Raw genomic sequence first — 22,308 nt, 5'->3', positions numbered from 1 at the left:
CCCAGCTCTCTCTGCATCGCAGAACTAGCCTGGTGAGGGTCGCAGCCTGCAGCCTGGGGATCACCACACACCCCAGGACCCCCAGGTTTGGGAAATTGTGCTTCAAAGAGAGACATCCACAAGACACATAATGAAAACAGGAAAGGCTGAACAAGTCAACATCGGGAGGCAGGGCTGGGTTCAGAGGCCTTTGCCTGATGTCACGCCTCCCTCTGCCACGTCCTGTTATAACCCTCGAGCAGGCTACTTCACCCCCTCGTGCCTTAGTTTCCTCGGGTGTAAGATGGGAATGGGACGCTGCCCAGCTCCTAGGATAAATGTCAGGATAACGTGAACCCATGGGAGTTGCTTAGAACTGTGCCGCCGCGCAGCGAGCTCTTCTTGAAGTTGCTCTTGTCTGGGGAAGGAGACCGAGCCTGGGGAGAAGCGGCGGGGTGGGGCTAAGCAGACAGAAGCTTGCAGCATGCTTCCTAGCAGGTGCCAAGTAGGAGGGGTTGACCAGCTGGCTGCCTGGGGCGGCATGCACGGGACGCATCTTGTAAACCGTGCACAACAGTCTGTGTTGTTACTAACGGCTGTGGGGAAGGTGCAGAGAGAAAGCCAGGGGCCACCCACAGCACTTTGTGCCGCGAAGCCCTTCTCCCTTGAACACGTACGGACTTGGCACTAGCCATGCGTCAGCCCCTGCTACAGCGCCGCCCAGGGGCTGGTTCCACAGCGGTGAATGAAACCGGCTCAGTCCCTGCCCTCATGGAGCCAGCGGCATGGTGGCCGAAGCAGACAGTGAACACAGGATCACACAAATGTGTTTTAAATCATAGTTGTGACAAGTGCTATGAAGGAGAGACGCAGTGTGTTGGGAGAGTGTAAAATAGAGATCTGACCAGGGTAGGCCTTCCAGAAGAAATGACATTGAAGCTGAGTGTAAAGGACTTAGGCAAAAAGGGAAGGGGAGATACGAAGAGTGGTCCAGGTTCTGAGATGAGGTGTGCAAAGGTCCTGAGGCAGGAACGTATTTGGTGTGTCAGCAAAGAGGAGGCCACTAGGGAGGGAACGGAAGGACGGCAGGGCAATGGCAAGAGATGAGACAAGCAACCAAGCAGGGGCAGGGGCTCCGGAGGCTGAACTTTGTCTTAAGGGCCTTGACGGCTGAGAGACGGACAGTCAGGTTTAGAGAGCCCGTGCAGTGGGCTCTGGAGGTCCGCTGCCTGGGTGCCGCACCTGTCTCCATGCTTCCTGCGGTGAGCCAGTCGACCTCACTAAGCCTCAGCTTCTCCACCTGACTTACACAGTGTTATATTTCAATTATATCTCAATTTAGAAAAAGAAAAAGTGTCCCCCTCTAGGGTCACTGTGAAAATGAATGAAATAAATCCTAGTAAAAGCACAGGCCATACACACAGTAAGCACTCAATAAATGTGAATCGTTTTATTTTTTCGTCTCCACTGTAACAGTATGAACTCCATAAACCGCATTTTTTGTTCATCTGCACGTGCAGTGCCTACAATACTGAGCACACAGAAGGCACTCCCGAATTCTTTGTTGGGTGGACGGGTGGGGGGGGGGGGGGAGGGATGGAGGGGTGGGTAAGCGGATGAATGGATTCATCAGTGGGTAGGATGATTGATCGGCAATCCCAAAATAAGATTAAAATCACTGGACAAAGTTGACCTTGGGTTTCATCTGATTCGAAACCTTAGGGTACCAGTAGCTAGACTCCCCTTCCCTAACCATCCCCCCCCCCAGACCTCTCAAATGAGAAATACCACGTCTTTATTTCCCTTGTCCGTAGGCTTGATAGGAGCTCCCAAAAGAGAGACTTGGCTACAGCTCAGAGCTGAGCTGGAAGCTCTGACCGACCTCTGGCTGACCCACTCTCTGAAGGCGCTCAACCTCATCAATTCCCGGTAGGTGGGAGCCCCCATTGGCCTTCCTGCCCCTGAACTTTCTCCCAGTTGAGGGCGGCGTCTCCTCCATTTCCATGCTTGGAGAATTGGACTCCCCAAATTCTCACTTGCACTTTCCAGACATTTGAGAAAGCTGAGGTGTCACACGGTACCGTGGGCACCTTGCTCCACCACTGAGCAAACAGGTGCTGAGACGTCTCAGGGCCCAGCAGAGCCAAAGACCTTTTGTACCTAGTAGGTCGGTCTGTCCCCTCCGCTGTTGCCCACAGTGCCTGCCGGTCGCGACAAAGCCCTCTGAAAACCATTTTATAGTAGGCCGCAGATCATCTGGGGGCAACTGCAAGGTAAGGAGGGTCCAGTTTCACCCCAGGCCTCCCAATAAACTGCCTCTTGCTCTTGAACAAGATCATCTGAGCCAGAGAAGAAAGAAGACTGGGCTAGTATCCAAAACTCCTGTGACCTGACGTATGAATGGTGACAAGATGGCGGCCCACGAGTTGGCTCCACCCCACTGACGTGTCCTGTTTGATACACGCTTTGTCCCAAAGACTGGGAAAGTGATCCATAGCTCCAGGTTTCTAGGTTCTGTCAAAATATCAGAACCGGCAGGTGTTCTCCAGTTTACCCCAGTCCTCGCCGCTCCCAGTTGTCCTACATCTGATCCATATTACTCACACCCGACAGGCAGCTGTGGCTGGGTAAGCATGGGCCCTTGCAAGAAACTTTTGTTTTAAATAAGTATTACACTTTAACACTGTAAGTAATATTACAGGATTGCGTTTCAATGTGCCAGGCAGCCTCAGGCTTAAAAGAGACGAACAGCTGAAGGATCGTTGGGCCTCCCCTCACCTGAAAATGACTTAGCCAGAGCTCCAAATGCCGCCAGAACTCCTGCCAACTCCAGGCTCATGCTGCGGGGTGAGGAGGCCTGGCCTTGCTGCACATTGGTGTTCTGACCCACGGTCTTCTTCGTCCTCAGGCCCAACTGTGTCAACGTGCTGGTTACTACCACTCAGCTGATCCCTGCCTTGGCCAAAGTCCTGCTGTATGGACTGGGCTCCGTGTTTCCTATTGAGAACATCTACAGTGCAACCAAGACAGGTAAGGAGAACCAGATCTCGGGGTGACACGGGGAGGGAGGGTGAGGCTAGCTCTCCAGCCCGCGTTTGGGAAGCTTAAGGGAGATGGCACTGGGGAAGCCGAAGAACTTGTCCGTGGGCCTGACTCAGATCCCCAGAACAATCCCACAAACCCCTCGCTTTAACCTCAGCTTCCAGAGAAAGTGGTTAGACCATTGTTGTCTAAAGTATGGGTATTAGTTAGGACAGCTGCAAAGCTGCTGTTAACAGACACACCCCAAATACAAGGACTTACATCAGAATGCAAGCTTCTTTCTCTCTCACCTGTCAGCAGAGTAGGGGTGAGTAATCCAGGCCAGTGGGGCAACTCTGTCCTCAAACTCACCCAGGATGCCAGGTCCTTCCCATCTTGTTTTTCCACCATCTCCTGTGGTTTTATTCTCATGTGTGGTTAAATCAGAATCCTGCCACATTGTCATTCCGGCTTATGGGAAGAGGGGAAAGAGGAAGGAGTGATACATGTCGAATGTTTTAAAGCCAGGACTCCGATAGGATACCTGGTGCTTCTACTCACCTCCTTTTGGCCCCCACTGAGTCACATGGCCACAGCTGGTGGCAAGGGAGGATGGAAAACGTAGTCCATAGCTAAGTGCTGTGAACACAGGTAAGTCATGGAATTCTATTACTAAGAAGAGGAAAATAGGGTCACCTGTGTGGTTCAGTTGATTAAGCATCTGCCTTCGGCTCAGGTCATGATCTTAGGCTCCTGGGATTGAGCCCCACATTGGGGGTCTGCTCAGCGGGGAGTCTGCTTCTCCTCTCCCCCTCCCTCCTGCTCATGCTCTGTCTCTGTCAAATAAATAAAATCTTTAAAAATAAAAAAAAAGAGGAAAATAGTTTCCACCACAGCATGGCACAAGAGATGATTTTATTTTTTTTTAAAGATTTTTTTATTTATTTATTCGACAGAGATAGAGACAGCCAGCGAGAGAGGGAACACAAGCAGGGGGAGTGGGAGAGGAAGAAGCAGGCTCATAGCGGAGGAGCCTGATGTGGGGCTCGATCCCATAACGCCGGGATCACGCCCTGAGCCAAAGGCAGACGCCTAACCGCTGTGCCACCCAGGCGCCCCACAAAAGATGATTTTAATTTAGGTGGTACAAGTTGTCAAATAACCTTGAATCTAACCGTGAACCACCCAGAAAATTCGGGTTTCTTTTTTTTAATTCTCTTTTAAGGAGAGGGTCTCAATTTAGTGTTACCCTGCTTTGACACCTCTCTTAATGCTTGATAATCTCCCTTATTAACAAAGAGAACAAGCCGTAGGCTCAGAGCCTCCATCAGATAAGAGAATTTAATAACTAGAAACGAACAGTATCATTTATCATCAGGGCAAGTCATACTGGTTTTCAGGGGGGAGGGGCTGGGTTTTCTTACATCACCTAAAACTATATACTAATGCAAAATCTAATTAGTTAAGAGGTTTTTAATTAGAAATTTCTAACCTTGTTTTTCTCTAGCACAAACATACAAGAACTACAGTACTTGGGAAGCATTCTCCCAGAGAAGTTTTTGCCTTTACTAAAGTTCTAGGTCTGAACATTACAGAAAAGGCCCTTAGATTTTTAGACTTTAAAAAATCATGAAATTCAGGCCCCGGACGGCCATGAGAGCTTCTGCAGCAGGACTCGGTGAGCCTCTCACTGTCTCTCTGCACACTGTAGTCAACTTTGTGCCTTTGCAGGCTTCTTGAAAACCTCTTTCTTAAATATTTTATCTTTAATTATGGTAAAATACACGTAACATGAAACTGACTACCGTCACCATCTTTCAGCGCACAGTCGGGGGTATTAGCCACACTCACACTGCTGCGCCACCGTCCCCGCTACTCAGCTCCAGAGCCCCTTCCATCCTGTAGAACTGAAGCTGGGTCTGCATTAAACAGGAACTCCCCATTTCTGCCTGCCCCCAGCCCCTGGCACACAGCCTTCTACTTTCTGCCCCTAGGAATGTGAGTGTTCTGGGGACCTCGTAGAAGTGGCATCATCGAATATTTGTCTTTTTGTGACTGGCTTATTTCACATAACAATGTCCTCAAGGGTCCTATCCATGAAGCAGCCTGTGTCAGAATCCCCTTCCTTTCTGAGGCTGAGTCATAGTCCATTTTATGTCTGTGCTACATCTCGTTTATCCATTCATCTGTCCTCGGACACTTGCAGTGCTTCTCCCTCTTGGCTGCTGTAAAAGTGTGCTGTGCACACGGGTGTACAGATCTCTCTTCAAGATTCTGCTTTCAGTTCTTTGGAATATATATCCAGAGGTGGAACTGGTGGACTGTAGGGTAATTCTACTTTTCGTTTTTTGAGGAACCGCTATACTGTTTCCGTAGCGGCCACACCGTCATGCGTTCCCACCAACAGGGCCCAGGGCTCCAGTTTCTCCACATCCTCACCGACACCTGTTCTGTTCCTTCCTTTTTGATGATAACTATCCTAATGGGTGTGAGGGGACTGGTGTTTTTTTTTTTTTAATTAACATGTACTGTTTCAGGGGTACAGGTCTGTGATTCATCAGTCTTACACAACACACAGAGCTCACCACAACACATACTCTCCCCAGTGTCCATCAACCAGCCACGCCATTCCCCCACCCCCCTTCCCTCCAGCAACCCTCAGTTTGTTTCCTGAGATTAAGAGTCTCTTACGGTTTGTCTCCCTCTCTGGTTTCGTCGTTTCATTTTTTCCTCTCTTCCCCTATGATCCTCTGCCTTGTTTCTTAAATTCCACATATCAGTGAGATCATTCGATAACTGTCTTTCTCTGATTGACTTATTTCACTTAGCATAATACCCTCCAGTTCCATCCATGTCATTGCAAATGGCAAGATTTCATTTTTTGATGGCTGCATAATATTCCATTGTGTACATATACCACATCTTCTTTATCCATTCATCTGTCTTTGGACATCTGGGCTCTTTCCATAGTTTGGCTCTTGTGGACATGCTGCTATAAACATTGGGGTGCAGGTGCCCCTTCGGATCACTATGTTTATATCTTTGGAGTAAATACCCAGTAGTGCAATTGCCTGGTCATAGGGTGGCTCTATTTTCAACTTTTCAAGGAACCTCCATACTGTTTTCCAGAGTGGCTGCACCAGCTTGCATTCCCACCAACAGTGTAGGAGGGCTCCCCTTTCTCTGCATCCTCGCCAACATCTGTCGTTTCCTGACTTGTTAATTTTAGCCATTCTGACTGGTGTGAGGTGGTATCTCATTGTGGTTTTGATTTGTATTTCCCTGATGCTGAGTGATGTTGAGCACTTTTTCATGGGTCTGTTGGCCATTCGGATGGATGTCTGCTTTGCAGAAATTCTGTTCACATCTTCTGCCCGTTTTTTTGTTTTTTTTTTTAATGTTATGTTAGTCACCATACAGGACATCTTCAGTTTTTGATGTAGTGTTCCATGATTCATTGTTTGCATATAACACCCAGTGCACCATGCAATACGTGCCCTCCTTAATACCCATCACCGGGCTAGCCCATCCCCCACCCCCCCGAAACCCTCAATTTGTTTCCCCGAGTCCACAGTCTCTCATGGTTTATTCCCCCTTCTGTTTACCCTTCATTCTTCCCTTCCTTCTCCTACCAGTCTCCCTGCTATTCCTTATGTTCCACAAATGAGTGAAATTATATGATAATTGTCTTTCTCTGCTTGACTTATTTCACTTAGCATAATCTCCTCCAGACCCATCCATGTTGCTGCAAATGGTGGGTAATCGTTCTTTCTGATAGCTGAGTAATATTCCATTGTATATATGGACCACATCTTCTTTATCCATTCGTCTGTTGAAGGGCATCTCGGCTTCTTCCACAATTTAGCTATTGTGGACAATGCTGCTATGAACACTGGGATGCATATGGCCCTTCTCTTCACTACGTCTGTATCTTTGGGGTAAATACCCAGTAGTACAATTGCTGGATCATAGGGTAGCTCTATTTTTAACATTTTGAGGGACCTCCACACTGTTTTCCAACGTGGCTGTACCAGCTTGCATTCCCACCAACAATGTAGGAGGGATCCCCTTTCTCCATATCCTCTCCAACATTCGTTGTTTCTTGCCTTGTCAATTTTTGCCATTCTAACTGGCATAAGGTGGTTATCTCAGTGTGGTTTTGATTTGAATTTCCCTGATGGCTAATGATTTTGAACATTTTTTTCATGTGTCTGTTAGCCATTTGTATGTCTTCATTGGAAAAGTGTTCCTATCTTCTGCCCATTTTTTGATTTGATTATTTGTTTCTCGTCTATTGAGTTTGAGAAGTTCTTTATAGATCTTGGGTATCAGCCTTTTATCTGTAGTTGAATTTGCAAATATCTTCTCCCATTCCGTGGGTTGCCTCCTTGTTTTGATGACTGTTTCCTTTGCTGTGCAGAAACTTTTTATCTTGATGAAGTCCCAAAAGTTCATTTTTTCTTTTGTTTCTCTTGCCTCTGGAGACGTGTCATGAAAGAAGTTGCTGTGGCCGATGTCAAAGAGGTTGCTGCCTATGTTCTCCTCTAGGATTTTGATGGATTCCTGTCTCACATCGAGGCCTTTCATTCATTTGGAGTTTATCTTTGTGTATGGTGTGAGAGAGTGGTCAAGTTTCATTCTTTTGTATACAGCTGTCCAATTTACCCAGCACCATTTATTGAAGAGACTGTCTGTCTTTTTTCCACTGGATGGTTTTTCCTGCTTTGTCAAAGATTAGCTGACCACAGAGCCGAGGGTCCATTTCTGGAGTGTCTATTCTGTTCCGTCGCTCTATGTGTCTGTTTTTGTGCCAGTACCATGATGTCTTGGTGATCAAAGCTTTGTAGTATAGCTTGAAATCAGGCAACGTGATGCCCCCAGCTTTGTTTTACTTTTTCAACATTTCCTTGGCGATTCGGGGTCTTTTCTGGTTCCACACAAATTTTAAGATTGTTTGTTCCAGCTCTTTGAAAAATGTCATTGGTATTTTGATCAGGATGGCCCTGCAAGTGTAGATTGCTCTGGGTAGCATAGACATTTTAACTATGTTTATTCTTCCTATCCATGAGCATGGAATGTTTTTCCATCTTTTTGTGTCTTCTTCAATGCCTTTCATCACTGTTCTGTAGTTTCTAGAGTACAGATCCTTTACCTCTCTGATTAAATTTATTCCGAGATATCTTATGGTTTTTGGTGCTATTGTAAATGGAATGGATTCCCTAATTTCTCTTTCTCCAGTCTCATTGTTCGTGTATAGAAATACAACTGATTTCTGAACATTGATTTTTGTATCCTACCACATTACTGAATTGTTCTATGAGTTCTAGTAATTTGGGAGTGGAGTCTTCTGGGTTTTCCATATAGAGTATCATGTCATCTGCGAAGAGAGACAGTTTGACTTCTTTGCCAATTTGAATACCTTTTATTCTTTTTTGTTGTCTGATTGCTGTTGCTAGGACTTCTAGTACTATGTTGAATAATAGTGGCGAGAGTGGGCATCCTTGTCGTGTTCCTGATCTTAAAGGAAAGGCTTTCAGCTTTTCCCCATTGAGAATGATATTCGCTGTAGGCTTTTCTTTTTTATTTATTTATGTGACAGAGAGACAGCCAGCGAGAGAGGGAACACAGCAGGGGAGTGGGAGAGGAAGAAGCAGGCTCCCAGCGGAGGAGCCCGATGTGGGACTTGATCCCGGAACGCCGGGATCACGCCCTGAGCCGAAGGCAGACGCTTAACGACTGCGCTACCCAGGCGCCCCTGCTGTAGGCTTTTCATAGATGGTTTTTATGAAATTGAGGAATGTACCCTCTATCCCTACACTCTGAAGGGTTTTAATCAGGAAAGGATGCTATATTTTGTCAAATGCTTTTTCTGCATCAATTGAAAGGATCATATGGTTCCTTTCTCTTCTCTCATTAATGTGATCTATCACACTGATCGATTTGCGAATGTTGAACCACGCTTGCATCTCAGGGATGAATCCCACTTGGTCGTGATGGATAATCCTTTTAATGTACTGTTGGATCCTATTAGCTAGGATCTTGTTGAGAATTTTGGCATCCATATTCATCAGGAATATCGGTCTGTAATTCTCCTTTTCGATGGGGTCTTTGCTTGGTTTGGGGATCAAGGTAATACTGGCCTCATAGAATGAGTTTGGTAGTTTTCCTTCTGTTTCTATTTTTTGAAACCACTTCAGGAGTATAGGTATTATTTCTTCTTTGACTGTTTGGTAGAATTCCCCGGGGAATCCGTCTGGCCCTGGACTCTTGTTTTTTGGAAGGTTTTTGATCACTGCTTCAATTTCTTCATGATTAATCAGTCTGTTTAGATAATCAATTTCTTCCTGTTTCAGTCTTGATAGTTTACAGGTTTCCAGGAAGGCATCCATTTCTTCCAGGTTATTTAATTTATTGTATATAGTTGTTAATAATTTCTAATGATTGTTTCTATTTCCTTGGTGTTGGCCATGATCTCTCTCCTTTCATTCATAATTTTATTAATTTGGGTCCTTTCTCTATTCTTTTGAATAAGTCTGGCCAGTGGCTTATCAATCTTATCTATTCTTTCAGAGAACCAGCTTCTAGTTTTGTTGATCTGCTCTACTGTGCTCCTGGTTTCTAATTCATTGATCTCTGCTCTAATCTTGATCAACTGCCTTCTCGTGCGTGGGTTAGGCCTGTCCTTCTGTTCCAGCTCCAGCATCTTGGAGAGAATATAAAGACTGCATTTTAGATTTTTCTATTCCTTTAAGTGAGGCTTGGATGGCTATGTATTTTCCCCTCAGGACCGCCTTTGCAGTGTCCCATAGGTTTTGGACCGATGTGCTTTCGTTCTCATTGGTTTCCATAAATTGCTTAAGTTCTTCTTTAATTCCCTGGTTTACCCAAACATTCTTAAGCAGGATCGTTCTTAGTTTCCAAGTGTTTGAGTTTCTTCCAGATTTTTCCTTGTGATTGAGTTCCAGTTTCAAAGCATTGTGGTCTGAGACTATGCAGGGAATAATCACAGTCTTTTGGTATCGGTTGAGACTTGTTTCGTGACCCAGTATATGGTCTATTCTGGAGAAAGTTGCATGTGCATTCGAAAAGAAGGAGTATTCCGTCTAGAGTGTAGTGTTCTGTATATATCTATGAGGTCCATCTGGTCCAGTAGATCATTCAAAGCTCTTGTTTCTTTGTTGATTTTCTGCTTAGATCATCTATTGCTGAGAGCGGAGTGTTGAGGTCCCCTACTATTAACGTATTATTATCTGTATGTCTCTTTATTCTGGTTAAGAGTTGGCTTGTGTATCTAGCTGCTCGCCTGTTGGGGGCATAGATATTTATAATTGTTAGTTAGATCCTCTTGTTGGATACATCCTGTAAGAATAATAGAGTGTCCTTCTGTATCTCTAACTACAGTCTTTAGCTTAAAATCTAATCTGTCTGATATGAGAATTGCTCCTTCAGCTTTCTTCTGATGTCCATTGGCATGAAAAATGGTTTTCCATCCCTTCACTTTCAGTCTGGATGTATCTTTAGGTTCAAGATGAGTCTCTTGTAGACAGCAAATGGATGGGTCATGTCTTTTTATCCAATCTGTAACCTGGTGGTGCTTTATGGGAGCATTTAGGCCATTCACACTGAGAGTGATTATTGAGAGATATGATTTTATTGATGTCATGTTGCCTGTGAAGTCTTTGTTTCTATAGATTGTAAATTTCTGTTCTGTATCACTCTTGGGGTCTTTTTACTTTTAGAGAACCCCCCTTAATATCTCTTGTAGGTCTGGCTTGGTGGTCACATTCTTTGTTTCTGCCGGTCTTGGAAGGTCCTTGTCTCTCCATCCATTCTGAATGACAGCCTTGCTGGATAAAGGATCCTTGGCTGCATGGTCTTCTCACTTAGTGCTCTGAGTATGTCTTGCCAGCTTTTTCTGGCTTTCCAGGTCTCTGTAGACAGGTCTGACATTATTCTGATGTTCCTCCCTCTGTACGTGAGGATTCTCTTCCCCCTGGCCGCTTTCAAGATTTTATCCTTGGATCTAAGATTTGTGAATTGTACTATCATGTGACGTGGTGTTGGTCTGTTCTCATTGATCTTGGGAGGGGTCCTCTCTGCCTCTTGGACATGAGTGCTGGTTTCCTTCGCCAGATTAGGGAAGTTCTCAGCTACAATTTGGTCAAATATCTCTTCTAGACCTTTCTCCACTCCCTCGGGGATGCCGATAATTTTGACATTGGAACATTTCATTGAGTCAGTAATCTCCCGTATTCTAAATTCTTGAAATTGTAGTTTTTTAAGCCATGTTCCCTCTTTTTCCTTCTTTTCTATTATCTCATCTTCCAGCTCACTAATTCATTCTTCTGCCTAGTTTACCCTGGCCGTCAGAGCGTCCAGTTTAGACTGCATTTGATTCATAGCATTTTTAATTTCTGCCAGATTCGCTCTCATTTTTGCCCTTAGAGATTCTATATTCTCGTTAATATTTTCGTTAATATTTTTTTCAAGCCTACATCTCATCTTGACCATTGTTACTCTGAATTCCATTTCTGACAATTTGGTTAAATCCATATCCATTAGTTCTGTGGCCGAGACCACAGTCTGTTTCTTTCCTTTGTTGGGGGTTCCTCCTCATTGTCATTCTGATGAGAGGTTGCGGGGATGCCCAGAGCCCAAATTATTGACCAGGACCCAGGCAGTGTGCACTTGTTTTATAGGGACCTTAGGGATGTGGGTTTCTTGTTTTTTCAGCCTGCCTTCTGGGGGAGGGGCCTGTTGCGCTGATATTCAGGCAACCCTGTTCGGGTAGAGTCACCCCGTCCCCTGCGAGGGGGGATGGGGATGGGCACAATGTGAACCGGTATTTCCCGGCTTTTGTTCTCTGGCAGTTTTCTGTGGCTCTTCTGAGAGAGCAGCAGTGGCTGAATCCCAGCCTCTGTCTCAGAACAGAGAGATCGCAGTCCGCTCTCCACTGAGCTCCCTTGGCCACTTTAACTCTTTCTGCCGGTGCTGCTAAAAACCCTGCAGCATCAGGGGATGTGCGCCCCACAGCCGCCATCCCAGCGCTCGCTTCCAGGGCCGGCACGTCTCTGTCCTTTGTGCTTCTAACACTGCCAGCCTGGTTCCCGCTCGCTCCCGAGCTCTCTGTTTCAGTGCGGTTTGCGCGCGCTCCGGAGCGCTGGTTTCCAGTCTGGTCGCGCGCGCTCCCGAGCTCCCGGTTTCAGGCTGGTTTCCCTGCTGCTACGGGTCTGCGAGTCCGCCCGCTCCCCCGTGCAGGTGGCTACGGCTTCCCGGCGCCCGAACGCGGCGGCTCCCTCCCCCTTCGTTTATCTTCCGATATCTGTGCACAGATTCATGACTCCCTGCTTGGTCCCTCAATACTCAGCGCTGGAGATGATCATTTGTAGAGATCCAGATGTACCTTCCTGCGTCTCAGGCTGATTCCGTGGATGTTCAAGCTGGTCTGGTACCTATGCAGCTCGACTCAGGGGACCCGCTGAAAAAAGGTCCCCCACTCCTCCATCTTTTTTCCTCTCTCCGAAGCAAAGTTTCATTTAACAGCACCGTTTTTCGGTAGATTTTGCAAGAAAGGCATCCAGAACCCAGGCACATCTAAAATTTCCATTCAGCCCTTGGATTCTATGTCAGAAATCAAATGCCATCAGGGACATGTCAGAGCAACGTCTTTCCCACTCGGGGAGGCCGAAGGTCAACACACGGAGGCAATCAGAGTGGAGAGCACAGAAATTGGCCTCCAGCTCCCTGTTTTAAATTTAAAAGCATCATTTTTTTCAACAGTCAGGTTTCTGCTAAGTAACAAACACACGGCAGCTTCGGGTGTTTATTTCTCACTCATCCGTGTGCGGAGTCCGCGGGGCTCTGCCTCTCTCACCGTGGGGCCGGCGCTCACTGTGGCCAGCAGCGGCACCTTCCTCTCCCGACAGGTGGCAGAAGTGAAGGGAGCCGAGCCACACCACCCACACACTTCCCGGGGCAGGTCCCCAGCACTCCAGTATTGGTCAAAGCCAGTCACATGGTCAACCCCCTGTCCGTGGGGCGGGCAGCAGGCTCCCCCTTCTGTGGCGATCGGCTCTGCACAGGGGTCACGTCATTCTGCTGCCTCAGAAGACGGGTATGATTGGCAGCTCTGACCCAGCCGCTGCTCCCAGAGGAGAAAGCCGGCCCAGAGGGAGGAATGGTCCCAGCAGGGCCAAGTCCGACCTAGAGCAGAACAGAGTAGCTCAGACCTCCAGCCACCAGGGCAGCCTAGGTTCGAATCCCGACTCAGCGCTCGCTCACCAGCTGCCCCGGGTAAGTGACCTCTCTGTGCCTCAGCTTCTCAGTCTGTCAACACAGGTGGTCATAACCCCCGAAGCGTCTGACACAGGGCAGCGTGCAGGCTCCCCGCAGAGCACGAGCACTCAAAAATAAACCTGGGTTATTATTATTATAACTATTGATAGTCCCCCGCTCCTCTTCGGGGCCCTCCACCAGCCTCTGTTCATCGCAATTTCATGAGGATTGCCTCGACACAAGTAAATGAGTATGGTCGGTGTTTCCCAACAGAGCGGGGAAGCATCTTGCCTCCCCGGAGATCTCTGGCAACCTCTGAAGACACTGCTCCAGGCATCTCCTGGGTGGAGACTGGGGCTGCCCCCCACACATCCCCCACCATCAGGGCAGCCCCCTCTGCAAAGCCTCATCCTGCCCCACATGCCAGTAACGCCGAGGCCGAGAAATTCTGCTGTGGGCCGAGCGCCTAGCAGACAGGAAAGTCAGGGTGTGACCACTGTTTTTAGCACGCCCGTTTTCCTTGCTGTGACCACACCTGCTGACACGATCAGGAGGAGCTAAGATCTGAATCCAGCGTGTCTGGACTCCTGCTGCCCACACACCCGGGAAGGAGGCCAACACAAAGGGATGGTCATCAACGCGTAGCAAGGGGCAGGGGCTTCACCACGAGGGCCAGTCTGTCCCCAGGATGCCGCCTGCAGACGTGTGACTCTGCCTCCTAAGTCACGTTGCCTGGCATCCTCCGCTATGAAGTGGGTCCGGTGCCCCTACACCAGCCAGCCGTGTAGACTCCGGAACCCACTTCAAGCCCCTATGCTCCCTCTTCTGTGTCACCCTGAGCAAGCCACTGACCTCTCTGTGCTGTCGCCCCTCACGTGCGGATGGCGAACGCACACACGCTGCTTGAGGACGAACCGCTCCGTGCGCGGCCCTCGGAGGACAGCTGCTCCCAGCAAGCACCTGGGTCACGGTTAGGAGTCCCCACAGTCCTGGGTGCTCAGCAAGCGCTGTTTCTTTCCCCTTCTTGCACGTGCAGGGAAGGAGAGCTGCTTCGAGAGGATCATGCAGCGGTTTGGCAGGAAAGCGGTCTACGTGGTGATCGGTGACGGCGTGGAGGAGGAGCAGGGGGCGAAGAAGGTACTGCGTCCCCGAGAGGCTCGGGGGTCCCCTCCTTCCCAGGCTCTCCGCTCCCCCGTCCCTTCCCATTTGCAATCGCAGAAGCATCCTGAGTAATTTCCTTCTGCAAATCCCCCCCGGTGCCTTTGGCTGCCGCCCCCGGTAGCCCTGGGTTTTCTCTAGGACAAGCGCTCGGGAGCCCAGAGACCCTCTGTCAGGCAGGCTGGTGGGGGGCTGGTGCACGTGTGCACACTTTATTTCATACTTACTGATCATATGTTCCAGGAACCCTTCCCAGTTAATAAAGACAGCATTAAGCTAATGAGAAAGAAAACCCTGCATTTGTGATCTTGGGCCCATGAGGAGAGGGGCGGCGGGTTCTGGTGGCCACAGCTCTGCTCTTGGAAAAGAAACAGCTGCCAAAGTCCTGGGTCTGGACCTGTCAACAGCATCCCAGAGAGCCTGCCACCCCCCACCCCGAGGCCTGGGAAGTGGATTGTTAATGTCACAGAGCTTAATTGGGAGGACCTGGTTTCCCCCTTCCCTCCCCAGCAACAAATTCCAGGGAAATGCAGAAATGTTTAGAGTCTCAGCAGAGAAAGCCTGGAAAAGGAGGGAGGGCCCCAAGGGTCCCAGGAGAGGGCCCGGGGGCAGAGCTAGTAGGCCTTGCCACCTGCAAGGTTCCTCCCCTTCCCAGCTCCCCCGGACTCCGCGTTTAGGCCTCAGGCTCCAGCACCACCTCAGAGGGAAGATTTCCCTGAGCGGCGGCCACTCTGGTCTTCCAGTGACACAGGCCTGCCTGAACTCCCTCCCCAGCTGTCCACACACTCTGTTCAGGGCCTCTAGGACTGGGGTCACTAGCACATAAGCCCCGTTAGCACCTACGGCATGCCCGTGGCGGTAGCAGGCGCCGGGGCCACATGAGCAGAAGGGACGGGCTCTCACCCCTCACTCAGCTCCAGCCCGGGGCAGGCAGTAAACACGAGAGTGTAACATGTGTGAGGTGGTGACCAGAGGTTTGGAGAAAAATAAAGCAGGGACTGGGGACAGATGGCACTGTGGGGGTGGGGCAAGTTGCCAGCGTACTCAGTGGTCAAGGCAGGCCTCGCGGCGAGGTGACATCTGAGTAAGAGGAGGAGGAGGAGAGGGAGTGAGCCAAGGAGGTATCAGAGGGAAGGCAGCCCCAGAGAGGAACCAAGAGATTCCAAGGTCTGGAGGCTGGAGCTTCCTGCAGGGAGCCAGCATGGCCACAGTGGTGGGCCAGGCAGGTGGGGAGTGCCAGGAGGAGAGGTCCAGGAAGAATGTGAGCACTTCTTTTTAAAGTGTATTTCTTTAACTTCAAAAATGGATTTAGCGAGAAAAATATCGAGTAAATAATTGTAATAGAGGTGATACACAAGGAATGGCCAAGGCAGTATCACGAATCCCGGGAATTATCACAAATTACCGGTGTTCCAGAAACAGCGTGCTAGGTGCAGAGCACAGGCTGCGGGAGCAGACTCCCTGCTGCCAGGGGCTCTAGAACCCCCCCCCCCAGGCTGAGCTCTAACGGGGAACTCTGCCCTCAGCGTGGCACAGCCATCAAGATAGATAAAGCTTTGCTTCCAGCACGGCCGGACTGGAGAACCGGTGTAGGCCTGTGGCCCCGGGCCCCCTCACCTGCCTTCTGGCCCCCACCCAGGGAAACAGGGACCTCCGTGGAGCAGCCACTGACATTTTCCCACCTTCTCACCACTGGAGAGAGTTCGTGAGGGCAGCGTAGTAGATGTTTTGAAATGACCCCTTTACTCTCCTGAAATGAAATGCTAACGGTCATGGGCACTATAACCATAATGGCCAAAACACGATCTAATGGTCGATTATCAAAGACAAAGGGAAAGTTATTTACTCACAGTAACACACACTTTGACACATAAATATCGGGGCACAAAATCCCAGGGCTTGTACCAAGCGTGCCATGCCTGTGACACAGGTGTGCCGTCTCGGCCATTCAGGAGCCAGGTGAGGGGCTGTGGCCCTAACCCGGCTTCTCCAAACTGCTAAGCAGCTCATGGAGAGATCCTGAATAAAGCAAAATACAGACTTCCCTTGCTTTTACACAGTAGCTGCACTCCTGGAAATGCAGGTTTTATTAAAAGCATGGGAAAGATGCTCTCGATTTCTACGTGACGGGTCCAGTGTTAAGAGTCCAGGCTCAGGTTACTACATACAGGTTGGTACTTACTTGACTGACAGGACATTCGAAAACCAGTCAGGTCCCAGGCGCGTGAGATGAGGCAGGACACCTGCCCCCACTGGCACTGCCCCCAAATCATTAGGAGTTGAAATTCACACCTCTAGAAATTTCCACAGTGACCCCTAGGGGGCAGGCTTTTCCTCCTCTGAGAACAGCTAGTCAGGGCTGGCCTTCCCGTACCGGACCAGGCACCTCCCTGGCCTCGCCCTCCTGCCAGCCCTGCTCCCACAGAAAGATGTGCCCGGGGGCACACATTCTACCCTAAATCCTAGCTCTGCCATTTGGGTCTGCGCGGCCTTCAGCAGGGGACGCCCCCTCTCTGAGCAGCCTCTCCCAAGCTCTAAGCCACCGGGAACAGCACCGAGGGCTGAGCAGAGGCACGTGACAGAGCGACTGGCCGAGCTTCCACGGCTACTCCCTGGGATGGTGGGCAGGAGGGAAGGGTAACAACCTGCAGAAGTTCAAAGGAGCTGCTCTCTCCCCTGGAACCAGCAGAGAAAGAAAATAGGAATGCTAATTTGCACAGAAGGTGAAAACTCACCCAAATCTCTCGTTTGCTCAGAGCCCATGGGAGAAGCACGTTACCCAGCCCGGTGGAGGGGTGGAGAGGGCGGGCTCCAGCACGGGCTGGGCGGGAGGGTCTCAGGGAGCCGTCCAGGTTCTGCGGAGTGGGGCTGGGTGTGCCAGAGACACTCGACAGCAGTTCGAACAGCGGGCAGAGAGGCCTCTCGTCTCCCATGTGAGACACCTCGAGCTTCGGGCACAGCGGTACCGGCACCAGGGACCCGGGCCCCTTCCGTCTTGTTGCTCTGCCGTCCCCGGGCTGCTCTCTCGCCACCACCCCCTCTCTGCACGGTGGCCCCTGGCAAGGGAAAGGGGGAGGCCGCCGCATCCCTTTAAGGGCACAGGGGAAACAGGTGGACGGCCCTGCTGCTCAGATCCCAGCGGCCAGATCTGGGTCAGGTGATCACACCCCACCACGGCGTGCGCTGGGAGAGGTCGCCTTTATTCTCAGCTGCCGTGTATACCCAGCTAAGCAAAACGGGGGCTGCTGGGGGGGAGGGGCAGCTGGCAGTCTCCATCACAGCTGGCCTGTGGCAGCACTATCCCTGGCCCCTAGGGGTGCCTGACCTAACTGCATGCCCATACCCCTCCTCTTGATTACGGGCATTACCGTTTTACTGAATCCTCAAACCCGCCTGCAGAGTGGGTATCAGCTGCTTCATTTTACAGAGGATGTACTTGAGACTCAGAGAGGTTAATTAACATACCTCAGGTCGCACAGCTGGTACATGTGAACTGATGTTTTGCACCAAAGGTCAAGCAGGAAGGAGGTAGACCTAGGAGTTTCAAACAGTCTGTCCTCATCCCTGAGCTGGTCAGACAAGAGTGGGAGTCTACCAAAGGAAACCAAGGCGCACGCACACCCATCCACTGAGCTCCTCTAAAAACCTCTGCGACTGTCTCACGCAGCAGCCCCAGCCCAGTAGCGAGAAACGCTGCGCACCAGCCGCTCTGCCGGCCTGACGGATGGGAGTCATTAGCCCAGGCTGCCAGACACCTGAGCAGCGTGAAATACGGCGACAGGACAAGGGGCTCGGACCGTTTGGGCTGACAGTGTTGTTAATATCTCCATTTTAGTGGGTCATTTGTCTCCACCTCTCCACAAGTGATAAATCCACCTGTGCTCTAGGCCTGGGATGGAGGCGGCTGAGACATTCTCCCACCTTTGCTCATTTCCTCCCAGAAAAATGAATTACACTCTTTAAAGGGGGACAGGATTGGCCAGGCAGGAACCAAAATCCATCTTTGCAGAGAAAGGAAGGTTTGGCTGGGGGAAGGAGGGGGTGGGGAGCTGAAAGGCATTGAAGGAACGGCATCTGTGGCCCATGATGGATAGCATGCTGCTTCCTTTGAGCGAAAGAGAAAAAGATGTGTTCGTTGAGAACTGTGAGAAGCCTGCCTTCCCTCTCCCCCCCCTTCATGCCTTCTCTGTGTGTTTCTTGAGCACCTACTGTGTGCCAGGAGCCATGCTAGGCAGCAGTGAACGTGCATTCCAAGCTCAAACTGTCTTCAGGGCCTTTGCACTTGCTTTGTCTTCTGCCTTGACCACCGCCCCCCATAAGTATGCACCTCCTTCTTGCCCTCTGGGGCCTGCTTAACTGTCACCCCCTACAGAGGCCTTCCCTGACCCCAGCTATCAGAACAGATGCCCTCCCCCAGCTGCTTTCTGCCCTCCCTCCCTGTTGTTTCCTTCATAGTGCTGACCACAACACAAAACCATTTGTGCATTTCGTAGCTGTGGATGCCTTCTCCGTGACTCCAGTGGGGACCATGCGTGTGCGCGCCAGCTATGCACGAGACCCCACCGAGCGCACGGCGGTGAACTGTCAGACACAGTCCCTGCCCTCTGGGTCACCTCCCCATCTCAAGATCCTTCACTTAATCACATCCACAAAACCCCTTCATTCAGAGGTTCTAGGGATCGGATGGACATCTTTGGGGGGCTGTTAGTCTGCCTACCACAGACCAGAAAGGTAAAGATAAACAGTGATATAAAGAGTGGGCACAGTAAGTGAAGAGCTCCCAGAGGCAGGAAAGGATCTGATGGGTTCCAGGAGCCAAAAGGACGCCTGTATAGTTTCTAGCCTATGGACGTGGAACCTTACAGGGCAGAACTCCAGGCATCCAAATGTTCATCAAGCACCGTCTGTTCACTAAATAATTTCAGGCCAATGACTGTCTTGGGAGGCTCAGTACCTTTTAGCAGCAGGTAGCAGAAAGCCCATGTAATGGTGAGTTAAACACTTGCTACCTAATAAGATTAGAAATAGTTGTGCCCTAGGTTGTCTCAGTGGGTCAAAAACTCATCAAGCATCCCTTTCTATTATTTCGCTCTACCTTTCCAACCATCTTTGGCTTTTTATGTTCTGATTTGTTGCCTCGTGATCTCAAAATGGCTACCACAGCTCTGGGCATCACATGCTAACAGGACAGCATCCAAATAGGAAGGGAAAGTAAGGAGGAAGGAGTTCTCTCCTCAGGTGCCTCCCTCTATTCCTGGAAGAAGACCCTTCCCCTCACCATCTTCCCCTTTGGCTTCAGGTCACAAATCAAGAGGGATACAGGACCAGGACACCTGGGTGGCTCAGTCAGTTAAGTGTCTGCCTTCAGCTCAGGTCATGATCTCGGGGGCCTGGGACTGAGCCCTGCATCCGGCTCCCTGCTCAGTGGGGGGTCTGCCTCTCCCTCTGCCCCCCACTCATTCCCTCCCTTTTTCTCTCCAAATAAATATTTAAAAAAAAAAGGCTACAGGACAAACCCTGGCAAACAGGGCTGGCGCTGTCACAGCTTGCTTAGCCGATCAGAGCACATCCCTTAGGTCTGGGCACAGTGCTGCCAAATTCTCAGTTCTGGAAGCAAGCAAGAAGAGACAGCAGTACTGGGCATGCAACAACTTCAGCCAATGATTAAATTTTCCAGTGAATGGACATGCAGTCAGCTTTCTTCTCTAGAGGCTGACAGGACCCCTCTGTGGCTCAGTCTCCCCATCTGTGAAATAAGACAGAGTGCCTCCCTGAGGATCAGGGACCGGGTTAAACGAGGTCACGTGCGCGGCACAGAACCCGCACTCTCACCAGCTGTTAATGACCGTGTGATGACCGTGGCCGTGAGGGCAGTTCGCGCTGGCTTGCCGTCAGCTGCGCTTTGGTGAAATCCGTTCCCTCCTCTCTCTCCCGCCCGCTTGAAAAGGGTGCTCGTGTTTTGGTTTCTAAGCGTTCTGTCTGGGCAGTGCAGCAGCGAGGGCACGGAAAGCAAGGGGTAAGACGCTGGGTGTCACAGGCTGACGGTGACCATCCAAACTCTGCATCCTGACTCCTGACCACCTCACTAGCCAGCCCCTCCGCCCCCACCCCTGCACGCGCACCTGCGCACACGCACGCCCTGGCGTCGGCGCGCCTAGGCTAACCCAACAGCGGCCCTGAGCCGACGTGCCCGGCAGGGAGGAGCCGCAGCAGCCGCATCCGGCCCCCCATTTCACAGGCGAGAAGACGGACGTCGCCCGGTCCGCCGTGGCCGGCCTGCCCAACCCTGGCGGGGACCAGCTCCGTCTGCTCCTTCCGAGATGAGCCAGTGTTAGGGACGGGTGCAGACGTGCGCACCTAGCTGACACTTTTCTCGAAGTAGCAGATCGAGGACAACCTTCTAGGAAGGAACAGCCTTCTCACTGCCGGACTTCATTCCGGGTCAGCGCGCCGCCCAGGACCGAAGACCTTCCCAAAGTCGGGGAGAGGGTCGGACAGGGTGCCGGGCTGCTCGGAACACACACCCGCGCGGTCGGGGGGGGAGGGGGGGCTGCCCCGCCGTTCGGGAATCGCCCACGGGCCTCGCCACCTCGGGTGGGCGTGGCATCGGGCTCTGACCCTGGGCTGGGGGGGGAGGCCCGGGGCAGGGCCTTAACGCCGCGGCTGGTGTTCTGTGTTCCAGCACAACATGCCCTTCTGGCGGATATCCTGCCACGCGGACCTGGAGGCGCTGAGGCACGCCCTGGAGCTGGAGTATTTATAGCAGAGCCCACGGCCTCGCCACCGGCCACCCCGGCGCATCCCGCGCTCCCAGGCCCTCGCCTTCCCCGCCTCCCCGCCAGATGCCCGACGCCGGCGGTCCCTGCGGCCGAGAGGACGTGCCCGGTGACCATCTCAGCAGCTGTCCTTTTAGTCCACGCGCGGGTCCGGAGACGCAGAGTACCCCCCGGTGGCTTTGGAATATTTAACTTTGGAGAAAAGGGCTGGCTCGGAGTCCAGGCTTTTCCACGAGACTCACAGAACAAAAGCGAGGAATTGCTGATTTGGGGGAGGGATGAGGAGGGGACAGGCTTGGGTTGGGTTTTTTTCCTTTTTAATTTATGGACTAATCTCATTACTCTGGTATTATGCTCTCGTACCCGTGTTGTTGGTTTTCTTAGTCGTTGGTTTGGTTTCTAAACTGGCATGGGGGTGGTGCAGTTCTCAGTGAAGCACGCTTTGCTCCAAGTTGTGCTTTGGGGGGGGACAATCATTCTTTGAACAATGGGTGAGGGAGGCGATTCGGGCTGATGGGAAGACTATTGCTTATTTTTGTTTTAAGGACCTAACCTGACGTCATGTGGACAGTGCACGTGCCTTATGCTGCCATCTTGTTTTCTAGGAAGAGGGGACCCTGGGGAGGAGGCGGTACTTTGTGATGGATAAAAGGCATTAAATAAAACCACGTTTACATTTTGAAGTGGGATAGGTGTCACTACTTTATGACCGATCTTGAAGCTTCCATTCGAGGCATTAACAGACTTCCAGCCATCCGCACAGGCGGAGCCGCCCCTTCATCCTGAGATGACCCAGGTGGTCAACCCCTTTTCTGTTCTGAGGACTAAATGCCCAGTGCTGGTTCTGACGGAAGCTAGGAGTCCACAGTCTGTAAGTGTTCTAGCCTGAATCCTGGAGGACTCAGAGGTCCCAGTGGCCAAGGACAGTGTCTTTCTCATTCTGTATACTCAGTACCCGTAACAGTCTGACACAGATATGGCACTTAATGAAGGCTGAAGGATGGATGGATGGACAGACGGATGCTCAGACAGATGGACAGCAGACGGGTTATGGATGGGCGGTGGGTGGGTGGATGGATGACGGACGGGTGGGTGGTAG

The 22,308-nt window shown here is 50.8% G+C and overlaps 1 protein-coding gene across 4 annotated transcripts in view; it reads left to right on the top strand.

The window, feature by feature from the left end:
• EYA2 (EYA transcriptional coactivator and phosphatase 2) overlaps positions 1-21,892 on the top strand; it is a 268,408-nt gene extending 246,516 nt beyond the window's left edge. For all 4 annotated transcript variants that reach the window (XM_026503660.4, XM_044385868.3, XM_048222359.2 and 1 more), the window contains 4 exons: positions 1,794-1,908; positions 2,888-3,009; positions 14,312-14,412; positions 21,116-21,892. In XM_026503660.4, coding sequence (XP_026359445.2) covers positions 1,794-1,908; positions 2,888-3,009; positions 14,312-14,412; positions 21,116-21,196 — 419 coding nt within the window. In that variant the 3' untranslated portion in view covers positions 21,197-21,892. The remainder of the gene's footprint in view (positions 1-1,793; positions 1,909-2,887; positions 3,010-14,311; positions 14,413-21,115) is intronic.
• The last annotated feature ends 416 nt before the right edge of the window (positions 21,893-22,308 follow it).

The sequence above is a fragment of the Ursus arctos genome, unplaced genomic scaffold (assembly GCF_023065955.2).
Source record: "Ursus arctos isolate Adak ecotype North America unplaced genomic scaffold, UrsArc2.0 scaffold_16, whole genome shotgun sequence".
NCBI lineage: Eukaryota > Metazoa > Chordata > Mammalia > Carnivora > Ursidae > Ursus > Ursus arctos.
The sequence above is the reverse complement of the archived record's forward strand: the minus strand, read 5'-3'. Positions and strand labels throughout refer to the sequence as shown.